The 19,317-nt window shown below is 42.3% G+C and overlaps 1 protein-coding gene across 1 annotated transcript; it reads left to right on the forward strand.

Annotated features, from left to right (window-relative positions):
* The first annotated feature begins 93 nt into the window (after positions 1 to 93).
* On the forward strand, positions 94 to 10,935 carry LOC121539426 (glutamyl aminopeptidase-like). Its single transcript, XM_041847920.1, has 20 exons — positions 94 to 1,049; positions 2,720 to 2,861; positions 3,165 to 3,299; positions 3,737 to 3,857; positions 3,981 to 4,135; positions 6,680 to 6,793; positions 6,904 to 7,038; positions 7,153 to 7,218; positions 7,514 to 7,579; positions 7,713 to 7,873; positions 7,999 to 8,081; positions 8,202 to 8,338; positions 8,449 to 8,504; positions 8,597 to 8,747; positions 8,895 to 8,968; positions 9,067 to 9,171; positions 9,345 to 9,518; positions 9,704 to 9,844; positions 10,021 to 10,102; positions 10,273 to 10,935. The coding sequence occupies exons 1-20, from the start codon at positions 409 to 411 to the stop codon at positions 10,420 to 10,422; spliced, it is 2,889 nt and encodes a 962-aa protein (XP_041703854.1). The 5' UTR covers positions 94 to 408; the 3' UTR covers positions 10,423 to 10,935.
* Positions 10,936 to 19,317: the final 8,382 nt, after the last annotated feature.

Raw genomic sequence — 19,317 nt, forward strand, 5'->3', positions numbered from 1 at the left:
TTCCCTCTCTCTGTTGTAGACTCCCCCTCTGCAACCCTCCTCCTCCTTCTCCACCGCTCCAGCTAACCTCTCTCCACCTCCCACAGGCAGCCTTGCACTCGGTGGCAGGCAGACTGAGCTTGGATCAACTCAGACCAATAGTTGTTCCTCTTTGATATGCTGGAACTCTGACTGATTTGCTGTTAGTTTCAGATTAGCTAAGCCTAGGGTTCTCTTTTATCAGGTTTTACAGGAACTGATCTGTGGTCAGTTTTAAATCAGCTTGGCTTTGTGCTATCTCTCAGCTGCAACCCCTTGGAAATCTGATCTGGAAACAGTGTTTTTTCCCCTCACGTTATTCCTCCGGTAGGGGATTCAGAAGATATCTGAGGCCACAGCGTATGGTCTTGCGCCACCAAGGCGGGCACCATGGTGGAAAGCCTGGACTTTGAGAAGGTGGAGAAGAGGTACTGCATCCGACAAAAACACGTGGCCCTCATCTGTGCTGTGGTGGTGGTGTCAGCTGTAGCTGTGGGGCTGGGGGTGGGCCTCACACAGCCCGACAGTACCCCGGCTGACCCGGCCCCCACCGAGGGACCCCCCAAGCCCACCTCCACCCCCCCAACAGCTGACAGGGGGCCTTGCAAGCCCTCCAACAACACTGACGGGGACTGGAAGAATTTCCGGCTGCCAGACTATGTGAAGCCAGTGCACTATGACCTCCACCTGGAGCCTGACCTGACCACTGACCTCTACATGGGGAGCGTGTCCGTGCACCTGGAGGTAAGCCGACCCACAAGGCACCTGTGGCTCCACATCCGGGAGACGTTCGTCAGCGCAGTCCCCAGGCTTGTCCTGAAAACCCCACAGGTTCAGAGGGACGTGACTGTGGCCATCAAGGGTTGCTTTGAGTTCAAACTGCAGGAGTATGTGGTAGTGGAGGCGGTGGAGGAGCTTGCGGCCACCAAGCCCAATGAGGTGTATGTTCTCACCCTGGACTTCCAGGGCTGGCTCAACGGATCTCTGGTGGGCTTCTACAGAGTCACCTACACAGAGAATGGGGCCACCAAGTAAGTCCTTTGAGGCATGCATTTGTGGTTATAGATTGGGTGTATTTCAGTATGTTTTTGTGTGTCTCTATGCATGTATGCATTTTGGTACACCAGAAGTACATTCAGTTCCAATGGAACGCTGCATTTGACTTGCAGCATTGCGTTGCAGAGGCAGTTGCAGTGCGTTCTGTGTTCTGCATACGTTGGATATATCCAACGTATGCATCAAATTGTATTCGTATACTTGACAGAAATAGTAGCAAAAGGTGAATGTTGAACTTTTGTTGCACACATATAGTGTGAGTGTGTGCATCTGTGCTTGTTTGTGTGTGTATGCGTCCGTGCATGTGTGTGTGCGTGTGCACATGAGGCCCAGCAGCTCACTGGAAAATAATGTTATGAATGTTAGACATTATACCCTGATGAAGACAGCTTGTCTGTCGAAACGTTGGCTATTAGGTCATTCAATTATTGCATCTGCGCTCCTAGAGTGTTCGGCTCTCCTTTTATTTTTCAAGTGTTCTACTCCGTTAGCCAACACCTCGCCTAAATAGGTGTGCGTTTCTTTCGCCTCCATATGAATGTTAGACAGAAATAGTGGTTAAGACCGTTGGGCCAGTAACCAAAAGGTTGCTGATTCGAATCCCTGAGCCGGCAAGGTGTAAAAATCTGTCGTTCTGCCCTTGAGCAAGGCAGTTAACCCCCAACAACAACTGCTCCCCGGGTGCTGATGATGTGGACATCGATTAAGGAAGCCCCCCGCACCTCTCTGATTCAGAGGGATTGGGTTAAATGCGGAAAACACATTTCGGTTGAATGCATTCAGTTGCACAACTGACTAGGTATCCCCTTCCCTAGACAGAAATATTGTTCACTCTAGTAACTACTACTACTGCTGCTGCTACTATGACTACTACTAGTTGTAGTATGACAACGTGCAGGTTCTGATGGGATTGGCTCTGTCCCTCATTGGGGATTTCTAGCTTGGCAGATACACATGCTCTGCCAGTATTGTAGTCCCCTGTAGCTCAGTTGGTAGAGCATGGCGCTTGCAACGCCAGGGTTGTGGGTTCGTTTCCCATGGGGGGCCAGTATGAAAATGTATGCACTCGCTAACTGTAAGTCGCTCTGGATAAGAGCGTCTGCTAAATGACTAAAATGTAAATGTATTGCAAGTCCATTCTTGGAACAGGACAAGAAAGGGCAACTATTTAGACTAGTTTAGTATGCAAAATACCATCTGTTAGTACTTTATATCACACTACAGAGATTCTCCAAACAGGGGTGTAATGGGATGAAACCACTGAGGGAAAAATAAACCCAGGGAGTGCATTGATTCTTATCACTAATAGGACCATGGTTGAACCTCTGTTAGGTAAGAGTGTATCTGAAATGCCACAAGTCCATATTTACCCGTCACAGTACGTTATCTGTTAAGTTGCTGTTATTCAAAGTTAAAATGATAGTGTTGATGATGTAGTGTAGTTTTTAGTGTGTCAATAAGTATGACTTGAAAGGTGGACAGGTGTAGGGAGCTACTTGCAGTATTGGCCATGAAGTGTCCATTTTCTCTTTGCTCAAGCACATTTAGCAGCCACATAACAGTAAACATTTCTGGTAAGCAACAGTTTAATAAAACGTCATATAAAGGGATGACATAGTCATGCCATGTTTATTTTTCTCCCAAGAAAAATTGCTGCCACTGACCATGAGCCGACAGACGCCCGCAAATCTTTCCCCTGTTTTGATGAGCCAAACCAAAAGGCCACCTACAAGATTTCCATCACCCACGACAAGGACTATGGAGCCCTCTCCAATATGCCAGTGGAGGTACAGTCTATGCAAGAAAATAAATTGCAACACATAAGTATTCATAGTAACAAATTATATAACATACTAAATAAATGCATATAATGTATGCACAATGTATCACAAAACAGGTGGCGCATAGTGTTACTGGTTAGTTTACTTGAAGCTGCATTGGGAGTCACAGAGAGAGTGAGGAGAGTGAGTGCCATGAATGCAAAAGCAGGAGCCATCAATCTTCTGCTCCGGGTCCTTGGGGCTGAGAACACAACCATAAGAGAGGCTGACTGACATCTTTATTAAACCATAGACCTTCTTCCTTTCCAGGGCGCCCCAGAGCTGCTTCCTGACAATAAGATCAAAACGTCCTTCCAGAGGTCCGTTCCAATGAGTACCTATTTGGTATGTTTTGCTGTGCACCAGTTTAAGTTTGTGGAAAGGAAATCGTCTAGAGGAATTCCTGTAAGTACTTGCAATTTTTCTCAGCAGTCATTTTCACTGGTCCCTCCTCCACCTTAAACTAAGAAAATATTTACTCTTTAACTGTTGAAAGTCATATTTTATAGTCTACAGAGTATATTGAGAGTAAATATTGTAACACTTTATTTAAAGCCTGTCCAGTTCAAAGTTTTAAATGGTGTAAAAGCTAAGTTAAAAGTTTATTTAACTTTGGTCTCCAATCTGTATCACAGCTGTTGGTCTTTTGTGTTGAGATTTCAGCAGTTAGTGACATTTTACAATGTAAATGTTTTGGAGAAAATCGAAAGAATTATAAATATTGCGTTGATTAAATGTAAACGCATGCATGTATGCACACAGGCATGCTTGCACATACTGTAGTGTATACACACTCCCATAACTTACCTCAATAACTCTGCTTTTAAATCATTTTCTTCCAGTTGCGAATCTATGCACAGCCTGCACAAATTGCGACAGCAGAGTATGCTGCTAACACAACCAAGGTCATTTTTGACTACTTTGAGGAATATTTCAACATGACATACTCCATCCCAAAGCTAGGTAATTTCAGATGTCCTCTGTTTGTTTGTTAACTGTTGTAACTACTGTGGGAGGCCGCACTGGATACAATGAACTCATAATGCCTTATACACACATGCTTGCAATTTGTTTGTTTTTTCTCAGATAAGATTGCCATTCCTGACTTTGGCACAGGGGCCATGGAGAACTGGGGTCTGATCACCTACAGGGAGACCAACCTCCTCTATGATGAGAACCAGTCGTCATCGTATAACAAACAAAGTGTGGCTAGCGTCATCGCTCATGAGCTGGTCCACCAGGTGAGAAAGTTCAAGAGTTATTCATTAGCCATGTTATAGTGGAAAACATCTTATAGTGGAAAATGAAAAATCATATTTAATAGTCATAGTCATAGAGCTCAATCACCCAAAAATTATATTATGGTATTGTGGCGATTTTAGAATGTACATTTTGGTCAGGCAAACTATTTTTTAATGCATGCCAGCAAAGCCACTACACAACACAACACTAAGCAATACATTAATTGCACTATAACGGTGACAGAAAAACTAAAAACGAACCTCGCAAAATCAACTGGAATACATTGGTCTATTACTGAACTTTTTGTATGAAAACAAATATTTGAATGGGAAGAGACTGCCACTGGCAAACATGGTTACAGACCCAACAACATTATATAGTATCCTCTCCTCGTGTAGAAAAGCACGAGCTAATTTATGCAGCAGCAAACAATACATTTTTGGACTCACCGTTGTTGTGCTGTGCTCACTTGAACAGGACGGTGGCGCAGCGGTCCTTCTTGTCATCACATTTTGTCATCAAAGGTGCTTTCAACACATGCCGTCAGTGATCTTCAGGTCGGAGCTCTAGAAAGAGTCCAGAGTTCCCGGTTTGGAATTCAGAGTTGGAAACGTATTTTCCCAGTCGGAGCTCGTTTTTTTCAGAGTTCCCAGTTGTCTTGAACTCACTGAAGTCTGAGATTTCCCAGTTCCGAGTTTCCAGTTGTTTTGAACGCAGCAGAGGTCATGCTGGATTGACAGCATGACCAATGTATTCAACCTTTTCTGGCCCATGGTGTTGTGATTGAATGTTTATCCTTTTAAGCTTGGAAAAGAGACCATTTCAGATAGATGTTTTAAATCCTTAAACCCAGACTTGGACCACACACCCTCTCCACCGAATAGCAGACAGGCAAAGCAAAATAGTGATTGCTTTGCAACGCTTGCAGTTAGCCACTGATTCCTTCCAAACCACTCATTGTTGAATTTGCGATTTCCGACTTGTTGTGTAATGTTTATGTCCAATGGCCAATGAGCACCGATACCTTTTATCTATAATTTGTTGACGTGATTCATGATGATGACTGCTTGTCTAGCTTGCTAGCTAAGATTTAGAAAGTAACATTATCAGTCCAATCAAAGCTACGGTAGATATAACGTGATTTGACATCATTTTATCTGTGGCCAATGACCTTGATCCTTCTTGGATGGGCACTTCTAATGTAAATCTATGGCAGCACCCAAGGGGGCTTGAACTGCCTAGCTCTCCCTGTAGATTATGTGGTGACGTAGTGTCCCCATGAGTGACAGAACACTGAGCCAATCACGGCAGAACTAGAGAAGATTACCAACCCATATGCTTCGTATTTTCCGCTGGCTGCTCCACCACCACAGAAAGCACTGAGCTAGGCTGAAACATTTTGGAGCTGCCTTACTCAAGAAGTAGACTGTTTGTATGCAGCTTTATTAACTCAATAAAACATTTTTTTTTACATTGTTCACTAACTGATATGTGACATGAATTAATGCCAAAATAACATGCAAAACAGGCAAAAAAATTAATATATATTTATACATTTTTAGCTAAACAGTTGCCCCATCTGCCCTGAATGACGGGTCGCCACTGATGGTATTGTGTCACAATGATGAAGCCTAAATTATGAGGGAAAAGTCATGAGGCACACGTTAACGGCAAAACTCAAAGTTTGCAAAAGAGAACAACCCTATCTTTGTATCAATCAATAGCTTGGAATGGTTTGACATTGACCATGAATTTGGTCATGGGAACGATAGTGTTCTGTTGACGTACGTCAGCCCTCCAGTTATCCATCAAGCCTTTTATGATGTGCAATAATAAGGCCTCTTTGTTCTTTTTTGGACAATAAGAGGGTGATGGCGCTGTCCATAAAGTTTTATGAACTGTCCAAAGTCACAGGACCGAGGGGCAAGTGCGAGCTGGGTGCTGTTTCCTTGTTTCCACAGCCTGTTTACAGGAAGGTGAATATCAGCACAGTTGCAACCACATCCCAGAGTTACAACAAACATGTTCACAATGTGCAGTTCAGATAGTGATCCAGTCATAAATAAATAAAACACTCCTGTAATCCATCAGTAGCAATAAAAAAAAGCGTATGTCATAAGAAAATTTGAAAAAGTGAAAGTAGCACTTGACTTTACTAGTAAATACCTGGTAAATACCCATAGAAACGATGTGGGTTTTATATGTTCATATTGTGTCTGTAACTTTGTTCTGTATTTTATGTTTTATACTGTATGCAGAGCTGTAGAGTGTTAAACTGCATGCTATGATATTTTGTGTGCATGAAAATATTGTGTTGTCGGAGTTGGAGCTTTGCCTGGTGTGTGTGTGTTTTTCTGTTAGTTTGTGTCCTTGGCTCACCTGCTATTTATGTGTCCAACTATCCTTGAGTCCCACTGTTGGCTGGAGTATCCAGAACACACATGCACTCACACACACATGCACACACGCCCACTCACCCATACAGACTTGTTTGGAAATAAAGTCAGCTGTAAGATAACTTTGCATGTTGTATTTTCCTGCAGTGGTTTGGGAACATTGTGACCATGGATTGGTGGGATGACCTTTGGCTAAATGAGGGCTTTGCCAGTTTCTTTGAGTACATCGGTGTGGAGAAGGCTGAGCCCCTCTGGGGAATGGTGAGTCCATCTGACAGATCCTGAATTGAGTGATTTGAAATGGAATTGCTTTAACCCCAACTCTGGTTATAAATACATTCTAAATCTACTTCGGTTTCTGTCTTTACCAGCGTGACATCATGATCATCAGTGATGTACTTCCTGTCATGGTCGACGATGCTCTCGTCACCTCCCATCCAATCATTGTGGATGTATCAACTCCGGCTCAGATTACCTCTGTGTTTGATAGTATATCCTACAGCAAGGTCATCTTAAACTGTGCCCCTTTTCACCCTACTACATGGGATGAAATAAAATATAATGAAATAAAATGTGTCTTTAAATTCATTCCAAACATCTTCCTGTAACTGTTTTTCTAGGGGGCATCAATTCTCAGGATGGTGGAGGACTGGTTGGGCCGAGACAACTTCAGGGATGGCTGTCGGGTAAGAGTCCATTTAATTTGACGTAAAGTAGATAGAAGTATCCCTACACCAAGTCTCTTGATTTCTATTCAGTCAATAGCAGAATAATTTGTTAATAGCGAGTGTTAGGGAGATGCAATCCCTTCCCTGTTGAATGGAAATTATGATTACTGTCAGACACTTTACCATGGTAATACTTTACTTTATAATTTGAAAGGGTCATAGCAATATATAGCCTAAATTGTATTTATCATTAAATCTATGGATGGCCACATTGGTACATTTATGGTAACCTGTTTTCCTCTCCCTTCAACAGAAATACTTGAAAGATTTCCACTTTCAGAATGCCAAAACAGCCAACTTTTGGGCATCCCTTGCTAATGTATGTTTGTCATAACTAATTTGGTCATAGTAATTTCAAAACATCTAAGTTGTTGATATTATTGATAATATTTCACTGCATCTAACTTAGTATTCTTATGTGTATGATAAACACTAACATTTTTGGTTTGCAGGTGAGTGGGTTGCCTGTAGCAGATGTGATGGACACATGGACCACACAGATGGGCTACCCAGTACTGGACCTGTCCACCATCGGCACTCAGACCAAACTCACTCAGCGAAGATTCCTGTTGGACCCCAATGCTAATCCCACCCAGCCACCCTCACCACTCAGGTCAGTTATTCACAGCACTATCAAATCCCTTTGTGATCATTGGTTGATTTCCCCATGGATGTATATTCAGCTATATTTATTAGGAGAAACCGGTAAATCCTAAAAGGGCTATGCTTTTATTTTAGTTACAAGTGGAACATCCCTGTTAAGTGGTACTCAGTGGATAGTAATAAGTCTATTTCCATCATGTTCAACAAGTCCAGTCCAGGTAAAGATACTTCTGACCAAATCCTAGACTTGACCTTTTTAACATTACAGTTCCAGACTCTGGTAACATCATGTATTTAGTCAAATTGAAGTCATACATGTTTGTGTGTCATACAAATAGAGCTAGTCTTAGCTGGCTATTCCCCTGCTACGGATGGACTCCTGAAGGTCAACAATGACCACATTGGATTCTACAGAGTCAATCACCCTGACAGCATATGGAGCACCATTAGTCAACAACTCCAAACAAATCACCAGGTAATATAATTTAAACTGCTACTATAGTATCAGATGTAATATTAATAGTTTTAATCTTACCAGTTCATAGGTTAAACCTGTAGTAATCGGCATGACACTTTCTTTACTAGGAGTTAGACGCTGCTGACCGATGCAGTTACATTGATGATGTCTTTGCTCTGGGAAGGTAAATAAACACTGCTGACATTTACTTGAAGTACATCTGTCAATATAAAACTGAAATTAAACATAATGTATTTTTCTTATCGGCCTCATCAGGGCAGACGTTGTCGATTATGGAAATGCATTCAACCTGACAAAATACCTGACCAATGAGACTGAGTACATTGTCTGGAAACGTTTGTCTTCTTCCATCGCCTATGTGCAAGACATGTTATCAGATGACACTGTTCTTTACCCCAAATTCCAGGTGAGTCAGTTGTTGTTTTTTTTTACAGGTGAATTCTGCCCTCTGCTGGCCAACTAGAACACACATACACACACACACACACACACACAAAAAATAATAATCTTGTGAGTTTGCTCACACATTGGGTGTCACTTACTTTCCCTACAGAAATTATTCCGTGAGCATGTGCAGACTATCTCCAGGACACTGGGATGGTACGATGTGGGAAGCCAGAGAGATAGGTAAGACTAGGAGAGACTGTCTACTGTATTTGACAGATCATGGGTGTATTTGCTGAATATTGATCATAAACGGTATTGTCTATATTGGTTTTGTATAGGCTGTTGCGTGAGACAGTCCTGGACATTGCTTGTAAAATGGGAGACCAGGAAGTGCTAATTGAGGCATCTGCTATCTTTGACCAATGGATCGCAGGAACCATCAGGTAAATACAGTATTAGTCTTGACTTTTGAATAAAATCACTAAAATGACACATTATCTACTTACTAATCCATCTGCCGTACATGGACATAACTAACTACTTTATTAGCATTCCTATTCCTAAAATCCTGTTTATCCCTCTAAGCCCAAATGGTAACATGACCTTTGACCTCCAGCACTGTGGGGGTGAACCTGCGCTTGCTGGTGTATCGCTATGGCATGAAGAACTCAGGCACTGGGGCGAAGTGGAATGTAATGTTTGAGAGGTACAAAACAGAGACCTTGGCCCAAGAGAAGGACAAGCTCCTGTATGGATTGGCATCTGTGGAGAACGTCACTCTTCTGAATAAGTAAATAAAAAACAATAATTCTCTTCATATATCATTTTTACAAGCATTATTCAAAATCACTGTTTAATATAATCTAGTGAAAAGTTATTACTAGATCGAGAGTACATTTATTGGCAAAAGTTTGTTCAGTTAGATATGGCTTAAGAGAATGGTGCTTAAGATAACGGTGTTGGGATGTTTTACAGCTTACTGGAGGCGTGTAAAGATGAGAGTATTGTGAGGACTCAGGATCTGTTCACTGTGGTCCGCTATGTCTCTCTGAACCGCTACGGCAAGACCATGGCCTGGGACTGGGTCATCCTCAACTGGAACTACCTAGTGAACAGGTGAGCCCATTCTCTGAGTCTGAATGGATAGTCACTGAGCCCAGAGTCATTGAAGAGATAGTGACTACATGGAATGCGAGGCTGTAAGTCAATTGATTGAATCAGCAGCAACTGAGCCTAGAGTTAATGAGTCGTGAATACTGTGACAGTTTCAATTTCCGTTTGTTTTGTTACAGATACACCATCAATGACAGGAACCTGGGACGCCTGCTAACCAGAATCAGCACCACCTACAACACAGAGCTACAGCTGTGGCAGGTTAGGACAGTGCCCTTCTACTCATAGAACTGGAATAATTCAATCTAATATTAAACAACTTAAAATCGAGACAAGCACTGGTGTGCTCGAATTTAAGATTGACTGATCTATGTGGATTGTGCCTTTAGACTGTGGCTGTGTTTATGACTGACTGTGTGGTTGTGTTTTAGATGGAGCACTTTTTCAAGCTGAACCCTAATGCCGGAGCTGGGGAGATGCCTAGGCAGCAAGCTCTAGAAACAGTGAAGAACAACATTGAGTGGGTCAGGAGGAACAAGGCAGAGATCAGCTCATGGCTGGAGAGCAACTTCACTTACTGATGACATCAGGTCAACACTAAAGTACTGTAAACCTAATCCAAATCACAATCCTTCATGCAGTTTCCACTCATTCATTCAACGATAGTGATAGATCATGCCACAGGACTGCCTGTTTCTAAATCAAGTGTCAAGTCCCTCTATCCTGGACACGCTGCTGTGCAACTCAAACACACTTCTGAAGGGCAGAAATACTCTATCTGAAATGACTGAATTCCGGCCAGTAACTCAGCAGGCTACTTTCTCTTTACTCTAGTGGAAAAAATGTACAGTACTTAATGCCTTTCCTGCATTACATATAAAAATATGTTTTTGATGCACAAATATTTAATTTCGTATGAAGTGCTTGTACAGAATTTCAGATGTCGTATCTAAATAACCATCATAACTTTTAATCTCGGGTCAGGTATGTTGATTTATATGTATGAAACAATTATTTCAATATTATATTTCAAACAATGAAAAGTGTAAAAATGTATAAGAAATAAAGAAGAGTGTATATGCACTTACTGTGAATACTGCAGTCTGGATGAGTGTGTTGCCACAGGGAAGAACATTTAGAAAGCAGAATGTCGTACACCGAAACATACTTTGTTAGTTTATGCTAATATTACAGTAAAGTAAAACACATCTGGAAGACAATGGCTATGTCATAAAATAAGAATGTACATGAGTAACCCCAACATATCAAAATACATCCCAGTTAATATACAGTGAGGGAAAAAAGTATTTGATCCCCTGCTGATTTTGTACGTTTGCCCACTGACAAAGAAATGATCAGTCTATAATTTTAATGGTAGGTTTATTTGAACAGTGAGAGACAGAATAACAACAACAAAATCCAGAAGAACACATGTCAAAAATGTTATAAATTTATTTGCATTTTAATGAAGGAAATAAGTATTTGACCCCCTCTCAATCAGAAGGATTTCTGGCTCCCAGGTGTCTTTTATACAGGTAACGAGCTGAGATTAGGAGCACACTCTTAAAGGGAGTGCTCCTAATCTCAGCTTGTTACCTGTATAAAAGACACCTGTCCACAGAAGCAATCAATCAATCAGATTCCAAACTCTCTATCATGGCCATGACCAAAGAGCTCTCCAAGGATGTCAGGGACAAGATTGTAGACCTACACAAGGCTGGAATGGGCTACAAGACCATCGCCAAGCAGCTTGGTGAGAGGGTGACAACAGTTGGTGCGATTATTCACACCAACTGGGGCTCCATACAAGATCTCACCTCGTGGAGTTGCAATGATTATGAGAACGGTGAGGAATCAGCCCAGAACTACACGGGAGGATCTTGTCAATAATCTCAAGGCAGCTGGGACCATAGTCACCAAGAAAACAATTGGTAACACACTACGCCGTGAAGGACTGAAATCCTGCAGCGCCCGCAAGGTCCCCCTGCTCAAGAAAGCACATATACAGGCCCATCTGAAGTTTGCCAATGAACATCTGAATGATTCAGAGGAGAACTGGGTGAAAGTGTTCTGGTCAGATGAGACCAAAATAGAGCTCTTTGGCATCAACTCAACTCGCCGTGTTTGGAGGAGGAGGAATGCTGCCTATGACCCCAAGAACACCATCCCCACCGTCAAACATGGAGGTGGAAACATTATGCTTTGGGGGTGTTTTTCTGCTAAGGGGACAGGACAACTTCACCGCACGTAGACAAGATGGCGTATTGAATAGAAAGCGGTACAAACCACCTCAAGATAAAAACATAATATTCGAAATCAGTAAGTTAGACTAAATATTAGCATTTCATATATTTGCAGTAAATAAAATTCAATCTGGATAATAACACAAAACAAATCATAAGGCTAGATAAATATATCGACAAATATTACAACAATACGCAACACCCAAACATGGCGGAAGATAAACTAGGAGAAACAATCCCCAAGAGAAAACGCAACTCGTTGACTGATACAGATGATATATGCTTTTCATCACTGGGTCTGGTAAGTGTGGAAAGCGACCTGTTGAAGTCGATAAATGACAAATTGGGCATACTAGAATTGGTCAGTAAGGACGTAAAAGAGTTGAAAGCGAGTCTTGAAATGAGTGACGAAAAAGCATTGATAATGGAAACAGAAACCAAAAAATTTAAAGTGACAGTAACTAAGATGGAAACGGACGTTAGGGAACTTAAAAAGGAGAACAACCTTCTGAGAGAAGCCTTACTAGACGTCCAAACTAGATCGATGAGAGAAAATCTAGTACTTACGGTTATTCAGGAAAAGGAGGGAGAATTAACCGAGAATATTATGAAGGATTTCCTGCATACAGCGCTTCAAATACCACTCGAGGCTGTCGATAAAATCCAACTCGAACGTGTACACCATTTCGGACAAAGAGGACAGAAATATGATCGCCCAATCGTTGCCAAATTTGCATTTTTTAAGGATAAAGCTATGGTTAAAAGCCTAGGAAAAAGACTTGCTGGCACGAAAATAGGCATGAATGATCAGTTCCCGAGGGAGATTGCAGAAAGGCGCAAAGTTCTGTATCCAATCTTCAAGGAAAATAGATTAAAAGGGAAACGTGTGGCACTTGTGGTCGATAAACTATATATTGACAACCAAATGTTCAGAGACACAAAGACTACTCCATGGCTATTCTAAAAGTTGTAATACAGTAATCCCTCGTTTATCGCGGGGGTTACGTTCCGAAAATGACCCGCGATAAGTGAAATCCGCGAAATAGAAAACTTTTTTTTTTACAATTAGCAACTATTACATGTATACAAATACAGTGACTCACGTGTAGGCCGTTTCACTGCTCTTCAGACTGGGCCGCTGCATCCTGACTGCGCTCTGCAGTGTTCTCTTCTTCTGAAGCCCGCGGTGCAGGTGTGTTTGTTCGGGAGAAGAACATAGTGATAGGCAGCTGTTGTCGCTCTTTTTTCTTCTTTGCAAAAAGATCCTTGTACACCGACATGCCACCATCGATTACGTTGGAGAACTGTAACGAACGGCTCATCAAAGGGTCCCATTCCTCAGCTACTCGCTTAAGTTCAGTGGCCATTCGCACCATGGTTGCTAAGCGACCAAGCGTTAGTCCTTCCTCCTCATCTCTCGTGTCCTCTTCTCCCTCTTCTCTTTCATCGTCGCTTTGTGGCTTTGTCATTTCTGCCAGCTCTGCATCGGTCAGCGGCTGTGCGTCTCCATCAATCAGGGCGTTTATGTCATCCGGACTCATGTCATTAAAGCCGTCTCCTCCAATCTGTTTAGCCAGATTCACAGCTGTTTCTACGGCAGAGTGGTGGACCTCGTCAAGCGAGCCTCCGGTTGCGTTTTTGCACTGCCTCTGGCCATAGTTTTTTCCAGCAGGCCTTCAGAGTTTCCGTTTTCATTTCCTGAATGGCCCTCTGAATGTTTTGGAGACACGATGCGATGGTGTATCCACGCCAGTAGTCCTTCAGTGAGAAATCTTGATCCGAGTCCATAAGCGTCAACAAGATGTTGCAGGGTGTTGCGCGTATAGAGAGCCTTGAAAGCACGGATGACTCCTTGGTCCATGGGCTGAATCAGGGATGTAGTGTTTGGCGGCAGAAATTCGATTTGCACACCATCATATGCCAAATCATTACCGTGACCTCCGGCGTTGTCAAGGAGCAGAAGCACTTTAAAGTCCAGTCCCTTTCCTCTCAAATAACACTTGACCTCCGGGATGAAACAGTTTTTGAACCAATCCAGATTGAGCGCTTTTGTCATCCAAGCCTTTGCATTGTACATCCAGTAAACAGGCAAATCATCCTTATTTTTGTTTTTCAGCGCCCTGGGATTTTTAGACCTGTAAATCAGCCCCGGTTTAATCATGAAACCTGCGGCATTTCCGCACATAGCCAGGGTCAAACGGTCTTTGTGAACTTTAAATCCTGGGGCTTTGGCTTCTTCCTGCATGATGAAGGTGCGGGAGGGCATTCGTTTCCAAAATAAGGCAGTCTCATCCATGTTAAAAACTTGTTCGGGCTTATATCCCCCCCTCCTCAATGATCGCCTTGAATTTATTGTTCACGAAGGCTTCTGCCTCAGCGGTATCCGCAGACGCCATCTCACCGTGCAGACAAACATTTTTAAGTCCAAAGCGTTTCTTAAACTTTTCAAACCAGCCCTTGCTTGCATTAAATGCGCTTGGCACTTTGTCAGCAGCACTTGCTGGGGGCCTGGCATCCTCTCCCACTGTGTCAGCAGCACTTGCTGAGGGCCCGGCATCCTCTCCCTCTTCCCCGTCACTGACAGCAAAGTTTTCATACAGCATTCTCGCTTTTGTGCAGATAACGTTTGTATCCAGGGTTATGTTTTTTTCCTGCAGTCATTAGTCCACAGAGCTAATGCCGTCTCCATCCGTACCATGGTCTTGTTGCGGACAGTTACAACCCTTTTTGCATTCGTATTAAAATTGACTGCTGCTGTCGTCCTTATGTTTTTTTCCTCCTTCTTTATGTAACGAAGGGAAGATTCATTGATTCCGTAATGGCGAGCAACGGCTGCATAGCTTTTACCTTCCCCTTAGCATGTCCAGAAGTTTAACTTTATCTGAGATAGGTAGCATCTTCCGCCGTTTGGGCCCGTCCGCAGGTGCTTTTGTCGGTCCAGGCCGTTTAGTCGACATTATGGGTTTAGGAGATGTTCGAAATTACAAGATAATTTGGCCAACTTAATGTAAATTTGCCAAGCTGTTTTATGTACGTACACATAACTGCACGAGACGACAAAATGATAGCACAATTCGTAGCATGTTTTGATACAAGAAGCGGGAGTGAGTTTTTAGCGAATCAGAATGCAGAGCACAATGCACCAAAAAAAAAAAAATGCATTATGAAAATCCGCGAAATAGCGAATCCGCGATAAGTGAACCGCGAAGTGGCGAGGGATCACTGTAGAGGAGTTGAATAATGGAACACCCAATACTAGCAATGATAGGGATTGGAATATTAAATAACATTTATAGTAAGTATAGTATTTAAAAAAGGATAAAACGATATAACAAGAAAAGATGACAAGCAGAATAATACATCTTCAAATACAACTAATTAGAACTTGGCTTTTTGGCGGGCAATTGTTGTTTTGGCGGACGGTTGTTGGGGTTGGTCCTGTGTTGCGGCAGGTGTGGGAAGTGGGTGCGTTTGCACGCTCGGCCCATTTCCTCCGCAGTCAACCATTTGGTGTGCATTTTTGTGTTTGGAAAGGTGCAGTGTTAATTGAGTGAGAGGGGAAATGGTTGCATATCCTAGAGCCGACGGGTGTCTATGAGCAGGGGTAGTGAGAGAGAGCTTTCAATTTTGTGTAGATGAGGGATATACATTTTTAAATATAGTATACATCTAATTAAATTTTTTATTGTCCTATCATGATGGAAAGATCCCCAACCCTATATCCTGGACACCCACCTGAGTGACCCATACACCAAAGAGAAGTTCCCATCTCTTTTATGGACCTGCTGTGAGTATGCAGCCTAAACATGGTAATTATTTGCTAGGATAATAATTGCTTGTCAATAAATTAAATGTAATACAATGTCAATCCGGGTTATATGTTAAAATCCTACGTATGAACTGCCGACATTATTACGCATATTAATTGATAATGATGGAAAATAAGATATGCAAGATATTTGAATAGATATATATTTTTAAATAGTTATACTGTATATAGAGGTGACAGCATTGGAAATGCTTTTGGCGGTTAATCTGCTTCTGTTTTGTGCGTGGCACTGTGTGCTGTTTTCGATGGATGGGGCCTGGCCTCTGGGGGCCCTAGGGATCCGAAGGGATGTGGGTGGGATGCCGATCACTGGGATGACGGCTCAACTTGGGATGGGGAGGGGCTTTAGCGGGGGAATTAGTGGAGAACAATTGAAGGGATACTTAGTAACAATGCAAATATCATGGTACAGCTATATGGACACTCAATCATTACGGGTTTTTTTTATGGTAAATTTACAAACATATATAATGATAAATAGACTTGAAACTTGTATCTCATTATGGTGCATGGTGAAATAAGTATAGCCAGTTAAATTGTAATGGCTTAGCAGATAATAACAAAAGAAGAACAATATTTACATGGCTCAAAGAGAAGGAATATAATATCGATTGTTTACAGGAAACTCATTCAACAATTCTAGATGAAGTTGCGTGGAAAAAGGAATGGGGGGGCGAAATATACTTCTCCCATGGGCAAAGAAATTCAATAGGGGTGATGATATGAATTAATAGTAATTTCGATCCGAATGTGCAAATTGTCCAAATAGATACGCAAGGTAGATGGATTATTTTAAATATGTTATTGGACAATAAACAGATATGGCTCATTAACATTTACGGACCAAATAATGATGATCCACACTTCTTTGACAATATATATAATAAATTATCAACCCTGCAAGCAATTCAAGACAATATTATTATGGTGGGGGATTATAATACTGTTTTAAATAGCTCAATGGACTGTAAAGGAAATCACACCACAAACAATCACCAACATGCTCTTAAGGAAATCGAGAATGTCATGGATACATTAGAACTAGTAGATATATGGAGGCTTAAATATCCTGATCTAGTGAGATATACATGGCGGAGACTCAATCAAGCTAGTCGTCTTGACTTCTTTCTTATCTCATTTTCTATGGCACCAAAAGTTTAAAAAGTGTTGATAGGGGACAGAATGCGGTCGGACCATCATATAATTGGCATATACATTACTCTTACTGAATTTCCACGTGGACAAGGATATTGGAAATTTAATCAAAGCCTATTGGATGATAATTTATTTTTAACTAGGACAAAGGAATTTATAACTGACTTTTTCCGACATAACATAGGTATAGCAAATCCCCTTATTGTATGGGACACTTTTAAATGTGCCTTTAGAGGCCATGCAATTCAGTACTCATCTCGAAAACAAAAGCAATTTAGGTCAAAATAGTTTATACTAACAAAGGAAATAGAAAGTCTAACAGAACAGATAGATGGCAATAAAAACTGTAACAGAGGCTCAGAATAAATTAGAGGAAAAACAAAAAGAAATGGAGAAACTTATTCAAGAAAGATCAAGTGTAATATACACTGCTCAAAAAAATAAAGGGAACACTAAAATAAAACATCCTAGATCTCAATGAATGAAATAATCTTATTAAATACTTTTTTCTTTACATAATTGAATGTGCTGACAACAAAATCACACAAAAATGATCAATGGAAATCAAATGTATCAACCCATGGAGGTCTGGATTTGGAGTCACCCTCAAAATTAAAGTGGAAAACCACACTACAGGCTGATCCAACTTTGATGTAATGTCCTTAAAACAAGTCAAAATGAGGCTCAGTAGTGTGTGTGGCCTCCACGTGCCTGTATGACCTCCCTACAACGCCTGGCCATGCTCCTGATGAGGTTGCGGATGGTCTCCTGAGGGATCTCCTCCCAGACCTGGACTAAAGCATCCGCCAACTCCTGGACAGTCTGTGGTGCAACGTGGCATTGGTGGATGGAGCGAGACATGATGTCCTAGATGTGCTCAATTGGATTCAGGTCTGGGGAATGGGCGGTCCATAGCATCAATGCCTTCCTCTTGCAGGAACTGCTGACACACTCCAGCCACATGAGGTCTAGCATTGTCTTGCATTAGGAGGAACCCAGGGCCAACCGCACCAGCATATGGTCTCACAAGGGGTCTGAGGATCTCATCTCGGTACCTAATGGCAGTCAGGCTACCCCTGGCGAGCACATGGAGGGCTGTGCGGCCCCCCAAAGAAATGCCACCCCACACCATGACTGACCCACCGCCAAACCGGTCATGCTGGAGGATGTTGCAGGCAGCAGAACGTTCTCCACGGTGTCTCCAGACTCTGTCACGTCTGTCACGTGCTCAGTGTGAACCTGCTTTCATCTGTGAAGAGCACAGGGCGCCAGTGGCGAATTTGCCAATCTTGGTGTTCTCTGGCAAATGCCAAACGTCCTGCACGGTGTTGGGCTGTAAGCACAACCCCCACCTGTGGACGTCGGGCCCTCATACCACCGTCATGGAGTCTGTTTCTGACCGTTTGAGCAGACACATGCACATTTGTGGCCTGCTGGAGGTCATTTTGCAGGGCTCTGGCAGTGCTCCTCCTGCTCCTCCTTGCACAAAGGCGGAGGTAGCAGTCCTGCTGCTGGGTTGTTGCCCTCCTACAGCCTCCTCCACGTCTCCTCCATGTACTGGCCTGTCTCCTGGTAGCGCCTCCATGCTCTGGACACTACGCTGACAGACACAGCAAACCTTCTTGCCACAGCTCGCATTGATGTGCCATCCTGGATGAGCTGCACTACCTGAGCCACTTGTGTGGGTTGTAGACTCCGTCTCATGCTACCACTAGAGTGAAAGCACATGCAAAACCAGTCCTTTATTGGGGGTGTCTTGCTAATTGCCTATAATTTCCACCTGTTGTCTATTCCATTTGCACAACAGCATGTGAAATGTATTGTCAATCAGTGTTGCTTCCTAAGTGGACAGTTTGATTTCACAGAAGTGTGATTGACTTGGAGTTACATTGTGTTGTTTAAATGTTCCCTTTAATTTTTTGAGCAGTGTATTATAAAAATAAAGCAAACTGGGGAATATGGGGAAAAATGCACCAAATTCTTTTTTAATCTTCAACATAGGAATGCTACCAAAAATAATGTTATGAAATTGGTTACAATTGACGGAGTAACCCATGATTCACCAAATTATATTTTGAAGGAGGAAACAAGGTACTTTAAGCATATGTTTTCATTTCAGTCGCCTCCATCTCCTCTAACTGAAGCTAATTGTAGAGATTTTTTTTCTATTGATATTGTAAAATTAACAGCCAAACAGAAAGACTCATGTGAAGGTGAAATTACAGAGGAGGAACTTCTGGATGCAATTA

The sequence above is a fragment of the Coregonus clupeaformis genome, chromosome 25, assembly GCF_020615455.1.
Source record: "Coregonus clupeaformis isolate EN_2021a chromosome 25, ASM2061545v1, whole genome shotgun sequence".
Taxonomy (NCBI): domain Eukaryota; kingdom Metazoa; phylum Chordata; class Actinopteri; order Salmoniformes; family Salmonidae; genus Coregonus; species Coregonus clupeaformis.

Coding starts and splice junctions, on each gene's coding strand:
- LOC121539426 (XM_041847920.1), top strand. CDS start 409: ATGGTGGAAAGCCTGGACTTTGAGAAGGTGGAGAAGAGGTACTGCATC. Junction 6,794..6,903: donor CTGAGCCCCTCTGGGGAATG/GTGAGTCCATCT, acceptor TGTCTTTACCAG/CGTGACATCATGATCATCAG. Junction 8,505..8,596: donor GATGTCTTTGCTCTGGGAAG/GTAAATAAACAC, acceptor CGGCCTCATCAG/GGCAGACGTTGTCGATTATG.